Source organism: Podarcis bocagei, assembly GCF_964188305.1.
Source record: "Podarcis bocagei genome assembly, chromosome: 12".
NCBI classification, from domain to species: domain Eukaryota; kingdom Metazoa; phylum Chordata; class Lepidosauria; order Squamata; family Lacertidae; genus Podarcis; species Podarcis bocagei.
In genome coordinates, this window is record NC_138137.1 from 48160575 (window position 1) to 48187360 (window position 26786).

Genomic DNA, 26786 nt, shown 5'->3' on the forward strand with positions numbered 1-26786 from the left:
CCCAAACAAGTGATATCTCAGATATAAGGAAGATTGGTAATTAATTCAGACTTACTGTCCTGAGGGCCTGTCACTGAATGAAGCAAGGTTAGAAGATGGCTGCTGTTTAGCATCTAACAGATTAGACTTCTCTAATTTCTACACTTGTAGCTGGAATTTCTCCATGAAAAGATCTAATAAATCTACTGTGTCATGATAGCCACCTCATGTTTCACACTGGGGAGTTGCCACACCCCTTTATAATGTTGACTGCGAACCTTTTCCAGCACTGCTTGAAGGTGAAACAACCAGAACTAGTGAGGTCACACTATATATTTGTACAATGGCATTATAAAATTGGCAGCTTTATGTTCAATCCCTTTCCCCAATGATCCCTAACATGGAAATCGCCCACTTGCTGCTGCAGCATCTTCTTCAAGCTATCCTATATCAAGTCAAGATTTAATTTCTAGTCAGTCATTGCCAGTTCAGACCTCATGAGCCTTTGTGTAGAATTAAGCCCCCCATCCCCAGTATGCATGACTTAAAGCAGGAGATCCCCCATTTATATGTGCAACATGGTACCTTGTGATAGTTCAAGATTTGTCTGAGGTCCACTTTCTTCCTCATTTCATTTAGAGGACCTGAGCAGGCTTTCAAGTTTAACCTGGGAGTAAGAATGGGAGCGGAGGGACGCGGGTGGCGCTGTGGGTTAAACCACAGAGCCTAGGACTTGCCGATCAGAAGGTCGGCGGTTCGAATCCCTGCGACGGGGTGAGCGCCCGTTGCTCGGTCCCTGCTCCTGCCAACCTAGCAGTTTGAAAGCACATCAAAGCACAAGTAGATAAATAGGTACCGCTCCGGCGGGAAGGTAAACGGCATTTCCATGTGCTGCTCTGGTTCGCCAGAAGCAGCTTAGTTGCGCTGGCCACATGACCTGGAAGCTGTATGCTGGCTCCCTCAGCCAATAAAGCGAGATGAGCACTGCAACCCCAGAGTCGGCCACGACTGGACCTAATGGTCAGGGGTCCCTTTACCTTTACTTTTAAGAATGGGAGCAGGTATTAGTGGAAGAATTCGACCTCACTGAAAGACACGTTCCACAGGGCACAATTTTAAACCCCAGGCATTATTTTTGGGCTCTGTATTGATGTTATCTATTTCCATATGTGCTCATTCAAAATTATTTATGGAAACCTCCACAAGGCAAAGTCAGGCCTGTATGTGTGATGAGGAATTTCTTCTTCTTCCACCTAGATTTCCACTCACTTCTTGTAATAGTTCCTTCCAAACTCTTGGTGGGGGGAATTTATATGGCAATAGGCTCTTCTCCTTTTCTCACCCTCTGCTCCCTGCTATTCTTCTAGCATCTAGAATGCTAGAATCTACTAGTGTCGTAGCTGCAAGCAGCCCTGGAGAACATGTTTCTTCAGGATTTCCTGCACCTTGTTACCATGGCACTGTGGGCACTGGAAAGATGGGGGGGGGACGAATGAGGGAAGGGGTGAGGAACAGAGGAAGAACTTGCTGCCATCCCTGACCTGTCATCATGTTAATTTGGAAGAAGGGAATGGGGTAATGAAGGGAACCACAGTTCAAGAAGGACACTGACAAACTGGAACGTGTCCAGAGGAGGGCAACCAAAATAGTCAAAGGCCTGGAAACGATGCCTTATGAGGAACGGCTAAGGGAGCTGGGCATGTTTAGCCTGGAAAGAGGAGGTTAAGGGGTGATATGATAGCCATGTTCAAATATATAAAAGGATGTCACATAGAGGAGGGAGAAAGGTTGTTTTCTGCTGCTCCAGAGAAGCGGACACGGAGCAATGTATTCAAACTACAAGAAAGAAGATTCCACCTAAACATTAGGAAGAACTTCCTGACAGTAAGAGCTGTTTGACAGTGGAATTTGCTGCCAAGGAGTGTGGTGGAGTCTCCTCCTTTGGAGGTCTTTAAGCAGAGGCTTGACAACCATATGTCAGGAGTGCTCTGATGGTGTTTCCTGCTTGGCAGGGGTTTGGACTCGATGGCCCTTGTGGTCTCTTCCAACTCTATGATTCTATGGAAGGAACATTGTGTGTTGGTGACCTGGATACAAGCCAATTAAAGTGCAAGTCAAAATTAGGGTCTGTCTGGGTACTCATCCCATTTTCTGAATTTGGTAAAATAAATTATTATGATAGCCACAATCTCATCTAAATGATCTAGTTTTGACTCCTTTGTTATCTGCTAACTGTGTGCTCTTAGACACCCACCATATTCTAAACTACCGTCTGCTCTTGCGATTCATTTTAAGTTAAAAATATAAGGTTATCCTTCTGTCAGTCATTGCATCCTTATTTCCCTTTCCTGTGTGCTCTGTTCTGTATACAGGATCTCCCTTCCGCAAACCTTCCTCTCCTGCCATCTCCCAGCTGTGCTTGTTTGGGGAGTGTGAGCCAGCAGCCCCCTTTTGCCATGCAGAAAGCATCAAGCGGATCATGCCCAGTGTTGGCACAGAAGTATTGGTGCTGCCGAAATGTGGCCGGTGGATAGCTCTCAAAGTAAAAATGCAACATCACACTCATTCAACAGCATCGCACCCGAAAGCCAAAACACATCATAGACCAAATTATTTTGGTGTGTTTTCCTAAATGTATACCACTTAAATTGTTCAAGCTCCATCGCTTAGTGTTCCAGAAATAAATAATTATCAAAGTGCATTGTTTTGTCCCGTGTTTCTTAGGGACTTAATCCTCAGGACCGACAGGAGACTGGCCTTAGCCAGAAGTACATTGATTTGATCACTGTACCTCAGTGCTTTAGCACATTGTGAATAGTGTGACCAGCTGCAAACGAGGACAAGACGCCAGTATCAAACAGTTATGTAGAACAAGGGTATGTTTCAGGGAAAAGGAAATGCTTTCTATACAACTCTGAAAGGCACAGGAACCCTGTCCTCCTGTACATATAGTTTCGAACTTCTTAGGCATGCTTTCAGAGCCACAAAACTGTTTCCTTCTGCCGTCAGCTCCATGCTTTGTTGCTTCCTATGCCATCAGCAGCACTTGCTTCTCAAATACTTTTCCACTAGGGGGTATGGCAGACTGTAACTTCACTTCCCTGTGATCTTCCTTTTATGTTTTCCTAATAAGTACCGTACCTACGAGGGAAAGAAGTGTGGTCATATGAAGTTCAGTCCACAATCTATAAGAATTTAAATGGCCTCATTTATAAAAGTAATTGTAGCCTGCAACTGAAAGTGATGCAGGAACTGCTGTATTGATAATGTTGCACCTCTCTCTTTCTGGCTTTCAGTTTGAAAATTCATTGAAATCATATGCTTGGAATTAGAGCAATAATAATAATAATTCTGAAGATAAAAAATTGTTCATCGTGTGTGGCAAGGGTAAAAAACGGGGAGAGGAACATAATATCATTAACATGGAATCAAGTCACCCTTGACAAATTGACTGGAACCCACCATAAATGATGATAACCGTCTGCGACGTTGTTCAGAGGCTGATGGTTTTTGGTTAAACCCAATACGTAGCTGATATGAAAGTAGCACTACTGAATTTTTAAAAAACCAAAACAAACCAGCAGAAATTCCACTGACTTAGGGGGTAATTAGTCTCTACATTTCAAGTAATTTGTTTGATCAAGCAAACACTGTTTTGAATAGGATTAGGGTTGCTGTCTTACTATCCTCAATCTGCCCAATCACCTTTATATACAATTGCGTTGTTAAATGGATGTAAATCCAGGATAACCAAAATGCTTTATTGAAAATGTGCATGAATGCAACTGACGGTGTGATCTAATTCTCAATTCTATGATTAAGATGCTTTTCTAGTCACTGAAGATACACAGCAATGCCATGCTTCTCAGGCGTTTTGATTCATTTGGCCAGCTGGGCTCTGGTGTTTTTATGTTTATGACCTCTTTTTCATCTTGCACAGTTTGTTGAATTTGTGTGTGATGTAATCTGCCCCAAAGGAGGCAATGTTCTTTACTCACCAGCCAGATCATGCGTGATATGTGAGAACAGTTTGTTTGCAATGAAATGCATCAGGTCATAAACACCATTACGCCCTTCAGTGGGAATTAGTATTTAAGAGTGGTGTCAAAACAATCGTGGTTAATATTAGCCAAGCTTCAAGGAGGTGTGGTGAACTGAGTGAAAGAGCAATATCTCATATGTCACTACTGCTGGCATCAAAATCTTTCTCAGTAAGTCTTGGGAGGGGGAAGGTTCTTCTGCATCTTAATTTACTGGTTTTTTTCCTGCTGGCTACACCTTCTTATATGCGTCAATCAAATGCTGCTAGTCCCACAAATAGCATAAAGTAAAGCAGAGACATCACCTTGCCAACAAAGGTCCGTATAGTTAAAGCTATGGTTTTCCCAGTGGTGATGTATGGAAGTGAGAGCTGGACCATAAAGAAGGCTGATCACCGAAGAATTGATGCTTTTGAATTATGGTGCTGGAGGAGACTCTTGAGAGTCCCATGAACTGCAAGAAGATCAGACCTATCTATTCTTAAGGAAATCAGCCCTGAGTGCTCACTGGAAGGACAGATCTTGAAGCTGAGGCTCCAATATGTTGGCCACCTCATGAGAAGAGAAGACTCCCTGGAAAAGACCCTGATGTTGGGAAAGATGAAGGGCACAAGGAGAAGGGGACGACAGACGACGAGATGGTTGGATAGTGTTCTCGAAGCTACAAACATGAGTTTGACCAAACTGCGGGAGGCAGTGGAAGACAGGAGTGCCTGGCGTGCTTTGGTCCATGGGGTCACGAAGAGTCAGACCATAGCTGTCAAGTGTCCCTTATTTGAAGGGACAGTCTCTTATTCCAGCGCCATGTCCCACTGCTGTCCCTTATTGATGGATGTCCCTTAAATGTCCCTTAAATGATGTCCCTTAAATTTCAAAGGAAGCAGCTCCTCTCCCTGCTGGCCAGGGAGGAGGGAGGCTCCAACTGTGTTGCTTGGCTGTGTTGCTCACCCAATGAGAAGTCTAACAACGACTGGGGGGTGGAGCTTGCATGCCTTGTGTGTGGCTAGTTAATGCAAGCTGAGGGTTTTTTTGAATGCTGGACGCCATTTTGTTGCACGTGCTGCTGCAAACTTTGCAGTGCAAAGCCAGGCCGGGGAGCCATCTTAAGTTGAGGCTGCATAGGCCTTGTAGTGCATGTGATTCAGATTCTAGTCAGTTGAACTTCTGGTTACAAAGTTGGTTGGACAGTGTTCTCGAAGCTACCAGCATGAGTTTGATCAGACTGCAGGAGGACAGGAAGACTGGAGTGCCTGGAACAGGTGAGGCTGCAGGTCCCTTATTTTGGCTGCTGGTCCCTTATTTTCAAGGCTGCTGGTCCCTTATTTTCAAATCTGTAAGTTGACAGCTATGAGTCAGACACGACTAAACGACTAAACAACAACAACAAAATAGTGTGCTGATCTTGACTGTGGGAAATGTAGGCTGAATAACTCTGCTATTGAGTTCCCCAAATGGACATATCGCTGTATTTGCTTGACTTTACTCAGAGGTTGGTTGTGAGGCTCAAATTGCCACTCTAAGCTCCTTGGCTGAAATGTGGGATGTAAACGTAACAAATAAATCTTGCCGCTTGGCATGTATTTACCAATACCACCAACAGTAGGCAAGGCCCTGTACAGAATACCAAAGTGGCAGAATCCCTCCCAAAGTCAATGCGATCAATATTCGTTGTTGTTATCATTTATTACTTTTTATTTTGTGGTATTATATTTCTCTTGCACATAATGAAAAGTCCAATTTTCCCTAGTGCACACACATTCTTATTGAAATGTTTATTCAATAAGAGTTTGGGGCTCTATTAGCTGCTTCAAAAAACAACAACAAACAAACAAACAGGGGGAAATGGTTTTTATGAGCTGCTACTTTTCTACTCAGTCAGTTTCCAACATATCCAATACAGAATAAAAGTATGGATAGGTTATGATAATGAAAACTGATGGGCAGAATTCATGTGAAGGAGGTCTGCACATAATGGGACAGGTATAGATTTCACTGCTGATATGGTCTCTATTGAAAAAAACTTTGCGTTTATACAAATTGCTATGGGATCTATTCCCATAAGAATGTAAGAACAGTCTTGCTAGATCAGACCAAATATCTACCTTTTACGCCATTTTGTTTCCGGGAGTCCTTTCTCCACCTCATTCTAGGAAGATATGCTGTATTTTTTGCTCTATAAGACTCACTTTTTCCCTCCTAAAAAGTAAGGGGAAATGTGTGTGCATCTTATGGAGCGAATGCAGGCTGCGCAGCTATCCCAGAAGCCAGAACAGCAAGAGGGATTGCTGCTTTCACTGTGCAGCGATCCCTCTTGCTGTTCTGGATTCTGAGATTCAGAATATTTTTTTTCTTGTTTTCCTCCTCCAAAAACTGGGTGCGTCTTGTGGTCTGGTGCGTCTTATAGAGCGAAAAATACGGTATTTAATGACTCCAAATGAACATATTTTTTTCAGGAAGCAAGGTTTGCTTCCCTTTGTATGTGTGTTAGTGGTAGCAGAGTCCAGGATAGCACCGCAAATGAATGACCTATTCATTTGTATATTTCTATTTCTTTGATTGGAGCTGAGGCTCCAATACTTTGGCCACCTCATGAAAAGAGAAGACTCCCTGGAAAAGACCCTGGTGTTGGGAAAGATGGAGGGCACAAGGAGAAGGGGACGACAGAGGATGAGATGGTTGGACAGTGTTCTCGAAGCTACCAGCATGAGTTTGATCAAACTGCGGGAGGCAGTGGAAGACAGGAGTGCCTGGCGTGCTGTGGTCCAGGGGGTCACGAAGAGTCGGACACGACTAAACGACTAAACAACAATTTCTTTGATACCTTTACTAGCTATAGTGGCACCAAAGTTATAAGTGTTGATAACATGGTATGAGAAGAAATGGACCAAAAATATTTCCTTTTCCACCACAAACGTTTAACAGTTTCACACAATGTTAGCTACAATTCACACCTATCCTGTAGGTTTTTGTTAAACGAAATACTGCATTTTGCTACATTTTCCCCCCAAACCAGCTTCAATCTGAATTGAGGAAAAGAATAACCTAGCTGTGTTTTAAGCCAGTGTTGTGTACATAGCCTCTTGTTCTAAAGGAAGTTGTGGAATTCCCAAATTACGTTGTTACCATGTTGCTAAATTTGTCTGGATATAAAAAGATAAAGGTGAACCAGCAATTAAAAATATTGAACAAACCTTCTTCTGTGTTCCATCCTCTGGATAATAAAGAAGAAAAGGCAGCTTTTTCTAAAGTGTCAAAATGTTATTAATTGTCCACATGGGACAATTACTACAGTAAGATTTCACCTACAACCATCTTGCTTAAGGAGCTACACCAACAAGTTTCACAATTTAAACCCCCCTTTTCCAGATAAGGAATTGTCTGTCTATATAAGAAACAATCTTGTTATAGAATTCTGACATCCAGTTCTCAAGAATTGGATGGATTTTGAAACTGATGATGATTCAAGGCACAAAGATCCCCCCCCAAATACATTATATCTTTGACAGGTGGTGGGCATAGCACTGAAGCTTTTTGCAAGAAGATGGTTCAAGGAATATTGTCATCTACTGTACTAATGTTAATGTACCTATGGATTCTCCTGTATACTGTCTTTAATATTGTACCAGGTGTGCTCCCTGGAAAGGGTTGCTAAATTAGTTTATGTTTGTCACCCGAAATTTTAGGAGATACCTTCGAAACTAGAATAACTGGGGACATTATGGGATAAAGTTTTATTAGTTAAACCAGGGGTCAGCAACCTTTTTCAGCCATGGGCCGGTCCACCATCCCTCAGACCATGTGGTGGGCCGGACTATATTGGGGGGGGGGGAAGAACTAAGCCCTGAGCCCAGCTTCGGCTGGGGAGGGCGGGATATAAATAAATTAAATTAAATTAAATTAAATTAAATTAAATTAAATTAAATTTATTATTATTATTATTAATTCCTATGCCCCACAAATAACCCAGAGATGCATTTTAAATAAAAGCACACATTATACTCATGTAAAAACACGCTGATGCAGGCTGTCTGCAGGCCGGATTGAGAAGGCAATTAGGCCGCATCTGGCCCATGGGCCTTAGGTTGCCTACCTTAGGTTGCCTACCCCTGAGTTAAATTGATGGCTCCACATGAATTTGGTGCACACTAATTCTTTTCATAAAGAACTTCTTGTCATTGGATTATAAGCAATTCAAACATGTCCTTTATAAACATGTCCTTTATATTGAGTGTATGTTTTAACTTACAGAGTGCTGACTTGATTTTACTATTTGAGGTGTCTTGCTGCTTACTAGATCTATAACATTTCAATAGACAAGTACCTCTTGGTTCTTTTGTTTTCAGTTCTAGAGAATGATAAGAAGACACTGACTAGCTGTGCCTTCCTAACCACTATGTTGATGCAAATGATGCAGAAAAAGTATTAGCTGTAGCTAAAATGTGTAAATGAGGCATAGACCTCTGGCTTGGAGTCATCATAAGTTCCTAATGTGGTCTTTAGTGCCAAACCCTAGTTGAAAAATCAGCTGCTACTTAACATAATGCCAGGTGGTCTGGACAAAGGGACGCATGACCTAATTGTGGATTTTGACTCAGGCTTCAGTTCTGAAACTGCTTATTTGTGAATGATCCTGTAGCTTATTTTGCAGTAATTTAAGGTGTTTTTCATTAATGCAATGAATTATATAAGAAGAACATGCACATCACTTGTATCATTACTCCTCTAAAATCAAACTTCAGTGCCCCTGTGCCTATCAGTTTGGAAGTGAAATGGAGCTACCTGAAAGCAAGATATTTCTGCCTACTCTGTAGACTTCCTGTGTGTACAGACCCCCCCCCCTCAAAATTCCAAACAATAACCTATGGTTAGTGACTTCAGGTACTTATGGAATATTGAAAAGCCACAAAACATTGAGTGAGGTGAAAGAAGGAAGGAAGGAAGGAAGGAAGGAAGGAAGGAAGGAAGGAGGGAGGGAGGGAGGGAGGGAGGGAAGGAGGAAGGGAGAGAGGGAAGGAACCAGAGAGGGGGATAAAGATTTGCATGAGCCCCTAATATTCTGGAAGTGGGCATTAAGATTGGATGGGGGGCATCATAAGATAAAAAAAGAATTTCCCTGTCATGTCATATACATGGATATTACAGAAGGGAAGAAAGTGACAATCACATCCTTTTTAAAAAAACAAAATAAAAAATCCACATTCTCCAGACCTTGCCCACCCAAGTAGCAATAAATCTTCAGTTTTGGGAATGATGAATGAATATTGATCATTACTGGAATAATAAAAGCAATACATTGGTACCCATTCATTACTCTTGGTACTTGTTGGTTCAACTTTCATTGTACTTTTTTTACAAAACGTTTGGTTGAGTTTTTCATTCATAACTAAATCAATATGCACCTTACTTTGATATTGAGATTATAAACGTCTAGCTGAGCCCAATAAAACACACTGGAGATGATAAATTATCCTCAAATATATATTGTATGTTATGTTCCTTAGTTACGAACCTCTTGTTTCACATCCTGTTTTGTAGCATGCTGGGGCCAGCTGTGACCTTCAAAGTGCACTCAAATGTCTTCAATATCACCACAGCCGATGTTGCCAAAGCAGCAGGTAAGAATCCTTATTGTCCAATGCACCCTTTTCTCCACCCACCATTGAATTTAGAAAGACAGTCTCAGACAACAAGAAGGGTCCTTATCACTAGAAGATTGACATTTAATGAAACAGACATTTGAAGGGGTGGTAGCCTAAATGGAAAACTTAAGTGTAGCATCTCCAACTCAATTAAAACTGCCTGACACTTCCTTATTTGTAAAAGAACCGAACTGAGCAGAGAATGAGGCCTGGATTTTTATAATGAAAGAGAGCCCACAGTGTTGTGTTTGAAAGAGAGAAAACGTACAGTTCTTAAATGAATATTTGACATCAGCAGGTTCCAGCTAGTGTAGCTGTACAGCACAAAAGAAGTATGACTACAATTAAGCCTTTATTTCTGGACTTCGGAATTGGCTATAAACGTGTTTGTGCTGTCAAGTTAATTTGACAATTCCCATGACCCAGAGATGGTAAGCATTGCAGATCAACAACGAACGTCCTCCTCCAAAAGAGCCATGGCAGTGCACTGCGGATTTGATTATAGTCATTTTGGAGTCTAGCCTTGATTGTAAATTGTTTTGCTGACCTGAAATCGTGCCTGGAATTCCACTTGGAGGCCCAAGGTTTTTTGCTGCCCTAGGTGAATTAAAAGTTTGCTGCTTCCTCACCATCTCCCTGTACCTTGTCCTGTGCTGACCAGCTTAACAATGTCACATTAAAAGATTAAGAGCTGACCTGGGTATTATTTTCTCATCTCCCCGTATAATGTTCCTTCCCCAGAATAACCTCTCTCCCCAATTACAGATAGGTAGCTGTGTTGGTCTGCCATAGTCAAAATAAAGAAATTCCTTCCAGTAGCACCTTAAAGACCAACTAAGTTAGTTCTTGGTATGAGCTTTCGTGTGCATGCACACTTCTTCAGATACACTGAAACAGAAGTTGCCAGATCCTTCTATATAGTGAGAAGGTGGGGAGGGGTATTACTCAGAAGGGTGGTGGGAAAGGGAGATTGGCAGATAGCTGAGATGATCCTGTTGACGACTCTTAATACCCCTCCCCACCTTCTCACTATATAGAAGGATCTGGCAACTTCTGTTTCAGTGTATCTGAAGAAGTGTGCATGCACACGAAAGCTCATACCAAGAACTAACTTAGTTGGTCTTTAAGGTGCTACTGGAAGGAATTTCTTTATTCTCTCTCCCCAAGACATTATCAGAGCTGAGACAGGCACCCCCAAGTGGTTACCTGGTTTACTTTGGTGTCTGGGCAAGCTCTGTGTTGTAACTTTGCCCGGGGTAACTCAAATGCGCTTTTAATGAGTAAGAACAAATGATCAAACTGGTTTGAAATTGTCACTTATATAATCTCATGGGAGCTTCCGATGGCAAAAATACTATGCCATGAAAAGTACCGTGGATTGAATGTATGTACAGTAGATTGAATATCTTGGTGCTCAACTGTTCCACAAGTAACCTAGGAGGTAATACAGTGTGGTATTAAGTTAACCTGTAAAAGGTAAAGGGACCCCTGACCATTAGGTCCAGTCGTGACCGACTCTGGGGTTGCGGTGCTCATCTCGCTTCCGGGTCATGTGGCCAGCATGACTAAGCCGCTTCTGGTGAACCAGAGCAGCGCACAGAAACGCTGTTTACCTTCCCGCTGAAGTGGTACCTATTTATCTACTAGCACTGTGTGCTTTCAAACTGCTAGGTTGGCAGGAGCAGGGACAAAGCAACGGGAGATCACCCCATCGCGGGGATTCGAACCACTGACCTCCTGATCGGCAAGCCCTAGGCTCTGTGGTTTAACCCACAGCACCACCCGCGTCCCTAAGTTAACCTGTAGATTTGTGCATTTGTAAGCATTGTCTATTGGCACACGGCGGGAGGCAATCCTAGCAGGGTGTGGAGGGCATAGGCAGTGGCAAGTAGTAGTTGCCGCCTGCCCTATCTCTTTTGCTATGAGCAGCAGTGTCACTGTTGCTGGGATGATATCGCCAACACTCTGACCCCCAGCTGCCAGTGAAGTCAAGGTGTATGATAGCACTCAAGTACATTAGACAGCTGTGCGTGTACCCTTTATCAACCTCCACTGTATGTGTGTCTGTCTCCTAACAAAAGCTCCATGTACCCTTACCAACTTACAGAACAATGTTGCTTAGGAATATGAAGCACAACACAGTGAAGACGCAGTGCTGTCCATTTCTGTTAATTTCAGTTGCAGAGTTTAAGCATGCACTTAACTTCCTCCAGAAATTAATTGGGTTTGAGTGGGCTTAACTCTGCCTCCACCAGTATGGTTGGGCAGATACTTGGAGCTGCCTTGTTGACAGTAATGTCACCACAGGCTACCTGGGTGAGGCTGAGAAGGGGCAGGGTGGCAGCAAGGTTTGTGCTGTGTGTGTGACCCATGGGAGTGATGGATTGGCTCTGCCAGTGTATCCATGCAACCCTAAGCAGATCTTGGGGTCTCAAATTTCAGTGGTGCCCTGTGCAATGCTAGAATTTGGCACCCCCTGCGTCTCGACTTCCATTCCACATCATAGTTCCAGCGCCCTTGTGGCACCCCCAAGGCTCTGCAACCAGTGTGACTGGTCACACTCTCCTAAATCCGCTTCTGCCTAAAGTCATCACCTCCCTACCCCAAACCCATCCAGGTTAGATGTAGCAAAGCCGGTGCCAAGAGGGTGGTCCTACCACACTTGCCACTATTTGTTGACTGGATTATGGTCCTGGTGGGTTTTTTTTAATAAATGCACTGGGTATCACCAATTAAAGTGCTTTAAAATCGTCCTCTTTGAGGTATTCTGTATATATGCCATTGACTGAGGTGCAGCTACTTCATTTGAATCCAGGACATGTACTTCTTTTGTGCCCCGTGAAGACAAATGCTTGTTTAGTTTTAGTACATTGGTTTGTCTTAGGCAGTGGAATTCCTTCTAGGAACTCAATATCCATTCTAGGGTCGACAATGCTTAAGGGAAGAATAATTTACTTGTTGTTTACGAAATCCCAGTTCACAAAACCTATAGGTTTTTAAAATATAACTTTTATATGCATCTCGGTAATTTACCCTCCGCCTAAAGGACAAGCTTTGTAATCCTGTCGTGTCTCTTTGGAGTTGATTACACTGAGTGGTAGAGGAGGAGTAGAGGACGGAAGGGCAGCATTTAAGAGTTTCAAGAAATAGTTCATATTGCCAACATACCAAATTTTGTTTCTTTGGATATGAAAGTCATATTGTTATATACTGAGCTTGGATCCTAGAACAATACGCAGGTAGGATCCTAGAAGGCAGCAACCTGATTGGTCTGCAGAAACAGCCCAATCAGGATCCTGGAGGAAGTGAAGCAGCAACCTGATTGGCCTGCAGGAACAGTCCAACTCCAGGAGGGGAGATGAATCAGCCAATCACACGGGACCCATTGTGTAAATAATGTATATATAGCAAGAGGTTTTGGGGAAAAGCACTCACTCACTGTTTACCATGAGCTGAAATAAAGAGCATGAAATCAACTCTCAATTCTGAGTATATTTCACATATGCATTATAGCAAATGCAGTCATAAAAACAAAATAACCTACACAATCCATGGACATATATATTAATACTGAATGGCAACCAGTAAGGGGGTGGGGGAATATAGTCATATAGCACCCCTTCCAACTTCACACCCTCACTGCCCCCTGATTACTTTGCTGGGATCTATAGTTCTGTGCCAGAATGTGACTATATAGTCCAGAAGGGACTCTGGTAAAGAACAATTTCCAGCTGTCTCTGCCTTCTCTATGGTGTTGGGAACTGACGCTCCAAGATTTATTTTGGAGCAGGAGCGATGATGTCATCTGTTGAAACACCAGGGAAATTTATGGGTCCTCCTTGCTCTAGCCGGTGAATGAGACAAGAACGAGGCTTCCGTGTTTTGCTCTTTGTGGGACACATTAACACAGAGGAAATCTGAGAATGAGGAAAATAGTCAAACTGTGATACTTGCTCCCCCTGTTTCTGATGGGGTTCTTGTTTCATGCTAGCAACTTATATGGTAAAAACTTCTTTGGAAGATTGTTTGCATTTCTGATTTAATGGCTGCATTAAACATCTCTTCAGTGACTGTCACTTTATCTTAATCAATTGGGCATTATGCTAATATTTGGGTGTGGCTGTGTATCAACACAGCTCATTGTATTTTTGGACCTTGTGGTGTGGACACGCAGAGCTCCTACAGTTCAACATTTGCCACACCACTGCTGCGCCTTTACCTCTCCTGTCGTCCCTGTTTGGCAGAAGGAAGTTTCCTGCCTTGGGACTAGTTCCCCATAAAAATGCATAAACTCCATTTCCTCTCTCCCCTCCAGGTGCGTATTATAGACAATATTGTGGAGAGCTGTAAAAGTAATTTGAAAGCAAACCAAGCAAAGAAGAAATATTTAGTATGCCTTCTGATAATGTTCATGGCATTCCTCTCCCTGTCCCTTTGCTCCTTTTCAGAACTAGAAGACATGCAACTTGGTAGTTATTGTCAAAGTTTCTCCCTATACGAGACAGTCCTGTAGGTCCCACAGATATATTGTAAGTGTAATTATAACTTAAGTAATTGCTCCGCATATAGAAGTTGCTTTTGGGAATCCTATCCTTAAATAGTCTAACTGTCTGCAAATTATCTTTAACAGAAGCTTGTCACCTAGGGATATAAGCTGTGCATAGAAGTTTTCAAGGAAACAAAAAAGCCCATTAAGATTGCCTTGGCATAGTCAATAATTAAAGTGATAATGCATGAAAATGATAAAAACTCAAAGCCTCTACCATTTCCCCCCTCATTCTCTCTCTTCTCTCTCTCCCATCCAGAATTAAAATATTCACTCTATATGGCCTTGAAATGCTCTGTTTTGTTTTTATGTCAGAACTTGCCCATTGTGTAATACAATTGGTTTCCAAGCATCCAGCTTGATGCAGTGTAGCTTTTTTTTAAAGGCATAATGGCTAAGTATATTGTTTTGTGCTTGCCTTTCCCAAGTTGTAATAAGTTCTGGGTAGTCTTTATGGCAAATTGGGTTAAACCACAGAGCCTAGGACTTGCTAATCAGAAGGTCGGCAGTTCAAGTCCCCGCAACGGGGTGAGCTCCCGTTGCTGAGTCCCTGCTCCTGCCAACCTAGCAGTTCGAAAGCACGTCAAAGTGCAAGTAGATAAATAGGTACTGCTCTGGCGGGAAGGTAAACGGCGTTTCCGTGCGCTGCTCTGGTTCGCCAGAAGCGGCTTAGTCATGCTGGCCACATGACCCGGAAGTTGTACGCCGGCTCCCTCGGCCAATAAAGCGAGATGAGCGCCGCAACCCCAGAGTTGGCCACGACTGGACCTAATGGTCAGGTGTCCCTTTACCTTTACCTTGTTTGGAAGGGGGGGGGAATTGTGGAAATAGCATGGTATCCTTCTAATAATAATAAAATTCATTTACAAATGTAGAGGTAGAGCAGTCATTACTCAAAGAGCGGGCACATGGGCAGGCAGCAAAGGTTCCAGAATTAGAACTAGAGCACTGAGATACCCAAAAGTCTTTTTTGTAATGGCTCAGTCGGTTAGAGCATGATGCTGATAACGCCAAAGTTGCAGATTTGACCCCCGTATGGTACAGCTGCATATTCCTGCATTACAGGGGGTTGGACTAGATGATGCTCGTGGTCCCTTCCAATTCTACAAGTCTATGATAAATCTTATTTATTTATGCAAAATGAGTCCTTCAGTCAGCCTACACAATCAAATATTAATGCATCATTCAGCTGAAATTAATTGGAGTTACTTCCAGATAAATTTCCAACAATTGGACAGTAAGTCTGATCTTGACACTTGCTAAAATGAGCAGCACGGATAATATACATTTGAAATGAAACTGTGGACTTTCCACCGCCTTTTATCTGCAAAAATGCCCTGCGGGCAGCTAAGCTCTGGCAGTTTACACCTGCTAGTTATTTGGAAGTTTGCCTGTTCATATGCACCTTTGAAGAATATGGCCACAACTTTTTGGATGGGTAACAAGAACATTATAAAGCTACAAATGATTGAAAAAATCACTTTAAAGCATGCATAGGCGACATCTGCTAATTCTTTGTGCAATGGTGCCTAATTTGGCCTCGTTCCTTAAGTGGCATCGCAGTGCCATTTCCCCATGTTTAGTTTCACTAATAATCATTAGCTAAAGGACTTAGTGCAGTCACACTGCTACTAAAACAGTTGGCACAAGAGTGATGAAGCCAAGTGAGGAACTGAAACCTTAATCCTCATTATAATAATATGATTGGACATGGTACCTGAGAGCTGCTTCCTAGAAAATGCGAGCGGCTGTAACTTGAGCTCTGGTCAGTGGTGGCCAACATATAAAACGCAGGTCACATGTTAAGTTGCTTTGTTTCCTGCAGCCCTGGGCATATTGGATTTATTTCCTCTCTTGCTAAGCTATTAATATTAAAGCCTGCTTTTATATAAATATGTCCAAAGTGGCTTACAGCAGAACACAAAATACTATAAAGCAAATCCATACTATCGAAACACTTAACAGCTACATCTTGATTTTTCTGCTAAGTATCAGTCCAACACATCTGGAAAACTGAAACTGGGTCCAAGATTGAGGAAAGGCATGCCGATATTAAAAGTGTTTTTCCTTATCATGGAAAGGATGAAAGAGATGAGTTGATCTCCTTACATTTAAAGAGATGCTTTCTGCTGGTACACAACAGCTGTGCAGGATTGTATCGCTCATATCAAAATCATAGAATTGTGGAAGTGGAAGGGACCACAAGCCTCATCTAGTCCAACCCCTTCCAAAGCAGGAATTTTTTTTGCCCAAGATGGGGCTAAACCCACAACCTTGAGATTAAGAGTCTTGTGCTCTACCAACTGAAAATGGAACAGGGATTCTCCTCCCCATCTTCCCATGCAAGATTTCAAATAGGAAAACACGTTTTTATGGAACTTTGAAGATACGATGTCGAAATTTACTATTATACAAGTGCATACTGTATATTGAAGTTGTTGTTTTAAACGCCTCAAGTTGTTTCAGCTTGGAGGTAACCGTTTCACAATGATCGTACCTTGGGGAAATGCATTGTACGTACCATGTATGCACTGTGCACAGATTAACGTACTTGCATCAAATAAAATAAATGGAGGTTTATATTGTCTCCTTTGGGACTGTGCCAGTGTGAGCAACAGGTATTGCATTGTTTGCTGAACAGCAGCCTGCACTCCTGTATCCTAAAGTGAGTTTTCAAAAAGCAGCTTGGGGTTATATGGTTCTCATCAATTTGGGCTGCCAATTGTTCAGGTTGTTACGCAATCTAAACACAGACATTTTTGGCAAAGAACAGTCGGGCAAAGTGTATTCCAAGGAGCTTCTTCAGTGTAAAATGTTGTGTATGACCCCTCTGCTAACAACCTTTGAACTTTTCATGGACAGCAATGATATGTGTGCCTCTACACTTACATAGTCAGGATTGTCCATATTAATGCAAGCAAAGAATATGAGTAATTAATACCATGATTATGAGGGAGGCTTTGAGATGCAGATGAACCTAAAACGTTGGATGCATCCAGACGTAGCTTGCGGTGAACAATGGGGTGCAGAATACTAGTGAGGCCTCATTTCATAAAGCCTAGCTATCTGGAATGTTTGCTCATTAGAATTCATTTTGCGCCCCTTGATTTCAGAGCAGCTATGCAAAACCGCTCCCATTGATGCAAATGTATAAATTAAATGTGTACCAGCAAGAATACTAATGTGTACTTAAGAAAGTTGTTTCATATCTCCAAGCTCCAGTTTAACAGTTTGCAAAAATGAGTCTTCATGAAACCAAACAAATATATTGTTAGGCAGGGAGAGTAAATAAAGTAAATATGAAGAACATAAGAAGAGCCTGTTGCATCAGGCCGGTGAGCCGTCTAAGGCAGCATTTCGTTCTCACAGTGGCCAAACCATGGAAAGCCAGGACCTCAGCGCAGCAGCTGTCTCACTTGTGGGAATTCTTGATTGAAAGTTAGTAGAGGACAAATGTATATAAGGTATAATTACATGAATTGCTCCCAGCTCATTTCCTTACCTGATCTAACAGCCAGAAAAATGGTGACAGCAATCACAGAGCTGGAAGACTCATCTAGTGGTTCTTTCTATCTACCTCCTTTAGTGATGGCAGGTTTGATTGGCAGGATATCATGCAGCTAATATTTAATATCCCATTAAAAACTGCGACAGACTGGCAACAAATTTTTCTATGCCAGACTTAAGAAGGTGCCTCCTGGCAAAGCTTTCTACTTGTTTTAGATCAGTAACAAGCAAAGGTGGGCAGAAGCACACCAGCATTACTCCTTCCTAAACATCTAGGTAATTACTTTTGACAAGTGTTTGCTGGAGAGAAGGTCATAACTGTCAGCATATAAGATCTATGCTAATCTGCTCAGCTGGAGAAGACTCAGGTAGCTAATGTTTTTGTAATTAGAAGTTGTGGGAGCCATTTTACAACGTTGCGGCTTTGCATTGAGAAAAATGGCGCCACTAATACGGTGCAATTTCATTTGCTAAAGTTTACATGGCTGCTTCATTTGGAGGTGGGGCAGAGGCGGGTGTTAGCTTGCATACTCCATGTTTAGGAAATAATTGGTAAATGAAATATTATGCTCAATCCATAACTGGACTTTCTAAGATTATCTTTCCCCCCTGTGTTATTTCTTTGTCTTTTGGGCTCTCTTTTTTGCATAGCACTTCAGTATAAGAAACCATGTACAATCATGTAAATAACCAAGTGTGACAATTGCGTGCACACGTTTTGCTCAGGTTTTTTTTAAAAAATATATAAATAAAAATAAATTGAAGGGCCTTTTATCTCCTCTTCCAGCTGTTCTGCTCCCAATCACCACCCAGAAGAAAGGAGCAAACACAAGCATGTATCCTTCATGCAGGTTTCTCTTAAAGCCCCTTTCAACATTCTGCTTTGAAAAGGAGTAAAATTAAACTCTGCAAAGGCCTGTGTCTGTAGTGGCAGCAGTGAAGAGTGCAACTACTTAATAATTTTTGTGGTTTCATGTTTGTTGGATGCTTCCTTTGCATGTTTTTTTATTGAAACTTTTCATCATATAATACAATCAAAAAGTAAAACTAAAAGGAAAGAAAAAGGAAAGAGAGAGAAAATACAGATCCCTCTTTCAAGGGAAGATCTTAACCCTTGTCTCACACAGAAGGGGCCGCACCCTCCCAGCTCACACATGGGAGCTTCCCTTTCTTCTGCCAACTTCCCATCCTGGGAGATTTTCCCAGGTAAGTTTTCCATAGTAAAATTTATGGAGTCTGCCTATATGTTTGATGTTGCAGTTGTTGTTGCTGCTGTTGTTATGCCCCGCCCATCTGTCACAAGTCATTACAGTGGTACCTCGGGTTAAGTACTTAATTTGTTCCAGAGGTCCGTACTTAACCTGAAACTGTTCTTAACCTGAAGCACCACTTTAGCTAATGGGGCCTCCTGCTGCCGCCGCGCCGCCAGAGCCTGATTTCTGTTCTTATCCTGAACCAAAGTTCTTAACCTGAAGCACTATTTATAGGTTAGCGGAGTGTGTAACCTGAAGCGTATGTAACCCGAGGTACCACTGTATAAGACAGGGATTGCCAATGTGCCATGTGTGCCCACGAGTACTAATAGTTTCAGTAAACATCCCTGCAAAAATCCACAATACACAAGAGACTTTTTGCTTTTCTTGCCCAGTTCTGCTACACTGAGCGCAGCCCTTTAAACATGCCCACATTGCCTTGGATGCTCACCCCTCCCATCTATTCTGAACAAATATGCCACTTGGCCCAAGAAGGTTGGTGACACCACCACCCCACCCCACCCCGTTATAAGAAGTAAAATTCCAACAGCTAACAGGAAACTTTGCATGAACAATGCATTCACCATGGAGGAAGTTGGTGGAATGATGTGTCTTCTGACAGTTACAGGGCAACTTGTATGCTTCATTTAATCAGTGACACTTCAAAACATCTATGCCCGATAGCAAAGATTCCCCCGGACTATTTAATAATAATAAAAAAGAATGCAGCTGGAAAACATGGCCAGGCTTTGGCTGTGTTGTGTTTCTTGGATTTGAGCCCCATTGCGGCATTGTATGATTGGACTGTTCAGGCTAAGAGGTGGCTACTCAGCGTGCAGCATAAAAGTTCTTCTTGCCTTACAGCATGCTAAGAGGGAGGGAAACCCTGGATAACTCAGTTGGTTAAAGCATGGCACTCATAACGCCAAGGTTGCAGGTTTAATCCCAGTATGGGACAGCTGCACATTCAGAAGGTTGGACTAGATGATGTTCAGGGTTCCCTTCCAACTCTGCAGTTCTATGATACTATGAAAACACAATGGATCCCTTCAGCTAAAGTGTGCAAAGTCTTTTCAGGATGCATTGTCAGTGCATACCCCTAAACATTATGTGAATCTAAGTTTGGCCTCGTTGAGGGGCAGTATTTCAAAATGAGTAGGAAAATGAGAGTGCCCTAAACATTTTTAAAGAAAAAAAGCACTGTGCATTGTTCAGATATCCCGATGAATAGTATTCCAGTTCTCTTGCACCAAATAGAAATACAATATATTCAATAATAGTCCTCCTAAGACTTAGTAATACGAAAAAGAGCTGCCCTAGAGTTGGCGGAGATCATGGTGTGGGTTACATTAGCATGCATGTTCTTCCCTGCATCACACAGGTGGATCAATAGGAGGAGAAGTGCGTGATGACACTCTAACACTTATTAACAGTGGATTGTGGCATTATTTCTTTTCGATTTAAATACATTTTGCACTCTATCAACACCTGCCTCATTACAATTGTAAAGTATGAAAAGGTGAAGCTGGCATAAAACAATCCTCCGTGCTCTCAATTACTGAGTTTTCCTGAATAATGAGAATTTTAAAAAACCACGCAGTAACAATACATGTGACACAGCTTCTACTTAAAGACCACTATGTTTTCAATGTAAGGGAAAGGTGTTGATAAAAGCAGAAAAGGCTGCAATCTGTGTAGTTCTTGGATAATTGGGATAATCATTTCTGGGCTTTTAAATAGTGCTTATTTGAGAGGGGTATGGGGTTCTAAGAATGGCACATAACCATGGCACACATCTGACACCTTGAAGAAGTTTGCCATCTTTTGATTACGAAATGGTTTGCCCCCCGGGTGAAGCCTGTAAGTAGAACCAGCGGTATTCTGGTGAACTCTGGCGAGTAATGGGAAGAACCAAGTGAAATCAGTAGATCATGAATGGAGACAGCTGAAATAGGATGTGTTATGGGTAGAGCTTTTTCCCAGTAGTGATGAGTGAGAGCTGGACCATAAAGAAGGCTGATCGCCGAAAAATTGATGCTTTTGAATTATGGTGCTGGAGGAGACTCTTGAGAGTCCCATGGACTGCAAGAAGATCAAACCTATCCATTCTTAAGGAAATCAGCCGTGAGTGCTCACTGGAAGGACAGATCCTGAAGCTGAGGCTCCAATACTTTGGCCACCTCATGAGAAGTGAAGACTCCCTGGAAAAGACCCTGATGTTGGGAAAGATTGAGGGCACAAGGAGAAGGGGACAAAAGAGGACGAGATGGTTGGACAGTGTTCTCGAAGCTACCAACATGAGTTTGACCAAACTGTGGGAGGCAGTGGAAGACAGGAGTGCCTGGTGTGCTCTGGTCCATGGGGTCACGAAGAGTCGGACACGACTAAACAACAACAACAATGGGTGGAGCTTAGCAAGGCAGTAGCAGAAACGTGGTACCTAAAAGAGTCTACAGCCACTACATACTTCTCCACAACCCCTTTGCTTAGCAACATGTCCTTGCCAGGTCCTGCAAATCAGTCCAACACAATTTTTAATGCAGGTATAAAAGAAAGAACCAGCCAAGTGTACTTAGAGCAGATACCTGCAGAACCTGTAGCAGTGAGGGAACTTTGGCAAAGCCACCTCTTGCATGAACACATGCCCTGGGGTCTTTTAAGGGGAACTCTGGACTTGAGCCCATACCTATAAGACTGGATCTATGCGCAGCTACAAAAGGGTTGTAAACAGTGAGGATTCCATTAAAAAATAAGCACCCTTTTCATGAATAAATTTGATTGTAAATTCATTTGCAACCCCACACTGAGGGCCATCCTTTAAAGAAGGAGAAAAATGACAAACTAATTGACTGTCTTTTGAGGACAAACTTTGTCATTTCCGAAGCTCTGTTCCATTTTAATATTTTTTTTAGGTCATGATTTCTCATGTTTCTAACAGAAGCCAGTTTTCCTTTTTTATCTGTAATTAAATCCACAAGTTGTTATTCTCTGAAGGTCCTTGTGAATTTTGACTTTTACAGAGAGAGACTGGCGGAGGGGGGAGAGAGAGAAAGAAAGAGAGAGAGAGAGACTTAAAGAGGTTCCTAATATCAGGGCAGTTTTAAAAAACTAATTTATTATTCATTAATTTGGCTTTCATTATAAAAACACTAATAAAGAATACTTTGCTTAAGTTGTACACCATCATTCTCTACATATTCTGGGAATGAGCTATCCAGATCAAGCCCCTCTGATTCCAATAGAAGAGTTTGCTGGAACCAATGCTTTTTTATATATAGGGTTGTGAACAGCAGCTCCTTCACAGCTTGTTTAGGGCATGGCAACAAGCTACAGGTGGGTGAAATGGTGCTACAAGAAAGAGCCAGAAAACTTGCATCTTTTATATAGTCAGTGGCAGCGTGGACCAGAAGAAATCAGCATCAATGTAAACATACAAGTCTTGCAAGACCCTTCAGGTATTGTCTTCATTGTGTTGAATCACAACACCTGGCTTTGGAAAGAAAACCCTGCCGTGGTTTAGCATGGTGTGCATGCAAGAGGTCTCATGCGCAGAAACAATGTATTTGGTCCTCTATATTAGAGCCACAAGGTTCCCAATGCTGGGGGCACGACTGGTAAGCAGGAGGGGCACAGTGAAGCTCAGGGAGGGGCTTCACCCATCTTCCGGCTGACATAGAATCTCTGCTTTGTTAATTACCCATCTACCTGCCCCCTTTGTCTGCTTAACAACCTGGCCATTATCAGGCTGATCTGGGCATAGGAAGCTGAGCTGAGCTATTAAAGGTCTGACTTCCAGCTCAACTCTCCAAGCGTTGGTTAAATTCTGTTATTGTTGTTTAGTCGTTTAGTCGTGTCCGACTCTTTGTGACCCCATGGACCAGAGCACACCAGGCACTCCTATCTTCCACTGCCTCCTGCAGTTTGGTCAGACTCATGCTGACTCATGCTGGTAGCGTCAAGAACACTGTCCAACCATCTCGTCCTCTGTCGTCCCCTTCTCCTTTTGCCCTCCATCTTTCCCAACATCACTGTGTTTTCCAGGGAGTCTTCTCTTCTCATGAGGTGGCCAAAGTATTGGAGCCTCAGCTTCAGGATCTGTCCTTCCAGTGAGCACTCAGGGCTGATTTCCCTAAGAATGGATAGGTTTGATCTTCTTGCAGTCCATGGGACTCTCAAGAGTCTCCTCCAGCACCAGAATTCAAAATTCAAAAGCATCAATTCTTCAGCGATCAGCCTTCTTTATGGTCCAGCTCTCACTTCCATTAAATTCTAGGTTAAATTCTAGCACTTACTAAATCCAGACACCCAGAAACTCTGGCACCCAGAAACCCATAACAATATATTTGAAGCTACTGGATTTGGATTGAGAAGGCATTAATATCCCTTTGCCTCTAAGCCCCCCTTTCTGTTTTTGTTTTTTAAATAAATATTTACCTAAAGTATTGTTTTGCCTAAAAAGCAAAACATGAAAAAGCAGTACACCCTTTTACACTGAGAAGCAGGAAGAAGTCTCATACACATACAGTATGTTAACTGTATATGGGGTCCTCTGGAGAGAGAGCTTGACCACCCTGTCTGCACTGTTTTTCCTAAAGGACCCTTTGCTACCATGGCTCACATTTTACTCTCTCTGTTAAATAAACAGCACAGAGTAATTGCCCAATATTGTGACCCTAGAAATGAGTTGAAGGGATAGGGTCAATGTTTAAGAGGTTAGTGTCAGGGCAGTGTTGTTGCAATTCGGCCGCCTCGAATAGAAGAGTGGCATCATTTATCACTACTGCCGTTATCAGTCACAACCCTCAGCAATGATTAGAATTGCAACAGTAAACCAAATTCTGGCTTGGTCAGTTTGTTGTTTTTTTCCTTTTTTCCCCTTTTTAAAAAAGTCACTTTACAATTGTTTACCAAGTAAGGTATCCACCTAAAGCATTCTAAATACATTTTTGTGTCATTTTGAGAAGAAATTAATTAAAGTGCATTCAAATTTTTAATATGCTGTCTGACAGATGGCTGCTTTAAATTGCTGATCATAGATAATGCAATATGTGAAACATGTCATACTTTAAAAATATAATAAACGAGGCAGGTGTCTTAATTTATATACATTGGTTTAATAATAATCAGTATGGACCATATCTGCTACGTTAGATTAAGGCTGCAATCCTGTACACAATAACCTGGGAACAAGTCCTCTTGAACTCAATGGACATTGCTTCTAAGTAGACAATGTTTAAGTCTACACTGCTAATGAGGTTTTGTGTACTCTAAACATGAAACGTTCTCTTGATTTATATTCATTGTCTATGGAGGAGAATGAATGTAATTCTGTTAGTTTCCAGCTTATCTTATATTGCTTGTCTCTATATAATACAGGTCCATACACTGACCTGTTCGAAAACATAAAACTAGGAATTGTTGTCAACAGCCTTTGTATGTGATGTGATGGTCATGTGATTATTTCTCCATTAACTTCAACGGGGAGAACAACTGCGTGTATGTGTGCCTTTATCCATCCCAACTTGAGAGTGCTTTTTAGATCTGGTACCCAAATTGCAAAACATCACTAGGTCACTTACTGTACTGTGCATTAAAGTTGCCTAATATTTTCACAGTGTAGGCATTCTGGATTTGTTTCCAGATTAATATCCAGCCTAAGTAACATTGGACAATTGTCATTTACTGGTGTATCTGACTAAAAACTGGTCTTGTACAAAGCCTTTATTTTTGTAATACCTTCAGCTGCCTCTATTGTTCCCCCTGCGGTATATTGTACTTTGCATTGTTTTTTCATAGTTTCTGAAGAAGGTCAAAAAGCACTGAGCAAATGTCACATAAGATCACTTATGAGAAGTGGATGCTATGCATAATAACCATTAGGAAATATTTAACGAAAAAGTTCCTCCAGTAGCAGTCATTCCCATATTAATTTAATCCTGCTGTCTAAGATAATACAATCTCTTTGAAACAGTCTCAATTCTTCAGCGCAAAGGGACCTTTTCTGGATCAGAGGCCAAATTTCCATTACCTGATGAGCTAATCTGACGTGACAGCTGCATATGCAGATGGGGGAATCTCTTGTCAATAGTTTTTCTTCAGAGACAAAGAGAGACAAATGTCTATATTCATTCTCTCACTTCATGCATGACTAACATTACCTTTTCTGCCTTTCCTCTATCCTTATTCAGGTAGTAATGGAGAAGAATTTAAATAAAAGCTTTTGTACTTCTGAATTGTTTATGAAAATATGTTTATGGAACATTGGCAGCTTTGCTTATGGTACCATATTCATTTTTATGTATTAATTTACAGGTATACTTAATCTCTCTCTCTCTCTCTCTCACACACACACACAATTGCTCTCTCAACTTTTTATTTTTAAAAAAAAGTTCATTGGGGATGGGAGAGTATGGAAATAAAGGGAACTTACCATCTGAGGTGCTTTATAATTAGTGTTTTATATTCATTCAGATGCACAAATATAAAGAGTTCCAGATATTAAAGTTATTGAGAATCACGAGGAAGAAGGGAAAAGAAGTGCCAGCCTTTATTTAATGGCCACAATCCAACAATGAATTAATGATTTCAGTGGGTTGGATCCAGAAACAGTCATACTTGGAGTAGTCCCACTGATTTAAATGAGGCTGCTCTTGAGTATTACTAAGTCTGGCTCCAAACCAATAGACTTAAAGCATGTTTATCTTAGTGTTAGGTTAAGGTCAACGGTTATATATTCTTGTCCTTCCAAACTGATAGCCTTCCACCATTCCTGAACATAACAAATGGTTGTGCCATTATACCAGGTAGCATAAAGAGTAGGTACATGTAAAATCAACACACCATTCTGCTCCATGCCTTGTAGTCCCTAGTGTTTCCTCTATATAATATAATGTTACTGCCCTAGAGATGCTTGAATTGTTGATATTTTGCATAATCTTTAAAGCAATCCCTCTCAGTTGGGAGAAGGAGCTCCCTACAATGGGGGCGGCATGTACAATCCAAATAAATTTTCCAGGTCAGAGAAATGAACACTGGATTCACACACAGACAAAAAACAAACAAACTATTGACTGTATCACAGGTTAGTTAAAAAAACCACTCCAAATATATATATTTTTTAAACTCTTTGTCATAATACCAATGGTGCCAGATAGACTGTGCATCTAGAAATAAGTAGAACATTTGTTGTAAACCTTGTTCAAATTTGGGACAGGACCCTCAACACCTAGGATGATATGAACCAAATGCATATTGAAGTCAAGCATCTAAAGCAGTTCAATACATTATCAATGCTGCAGCCAGTAAACCTTGGGCAAGATAAGAGTTTTTGTAGCTTGCTTGAGGCACAGTAGCTGTAAAGTCTTTCACAGAATCTGCCACCTTGAATCTCTGTAGGTTTGCTGCTAAAAAGAAGGGGGAAATGATCCTGTTTACACCAATGAGAGTGTTTCCAGTTTGGTTATGTTCTTAAAGCAGACGTGCTTCTAAATACGTAGTGTGATCCAGCTAAAGCCAGTCACGCTGAACTTCCGTTGAAAATCAATGGGATTTAAGCATGCCTAACTTTCTGTGGGTGGCGTCTTGTTACATTTCGGTTGGGAAATCTCATGCTATCTAATTTAATTTAATTTAATTTAAATAGGAAGTAGTGGGAGTCATTTAATGCAAAAATGTTTTATTAACGCAGAATAATGTATAAACACTTCCAGCAGCACTTTTTATCCCCTTTAAGAAAATCTGTAAATGTATCCAGGTTTATTCTTTTTCATGCTTTCCCCTATTCACATTAAAAAGTAACAAACAACTCGCTACAATGAGCTAG

General features: G+C 41.6%; 1 protein-coding gene across 1 annotated transcript in view; it reads left to right on the forward strand.

Moving 5' to 3' along the window:
- PTPRN2 (protein tyrosine phosphatase receptor type N2) overlaps positions 1–26786 on the forward strand; it is a 630954-nt gene that overhangs the window by 234230 nt on the left and 369938 nt on the right. The window contains exon 11 of the mRNA XM_081163514.1: positions 9555–9634. Within this exon, the coding sequence (XP_081019640.1) occupies positions 9555–9634 (80 nt within the window). The remainder of the gene's footprint in view (positions 1–9554; positions 9635–26786) is intronic.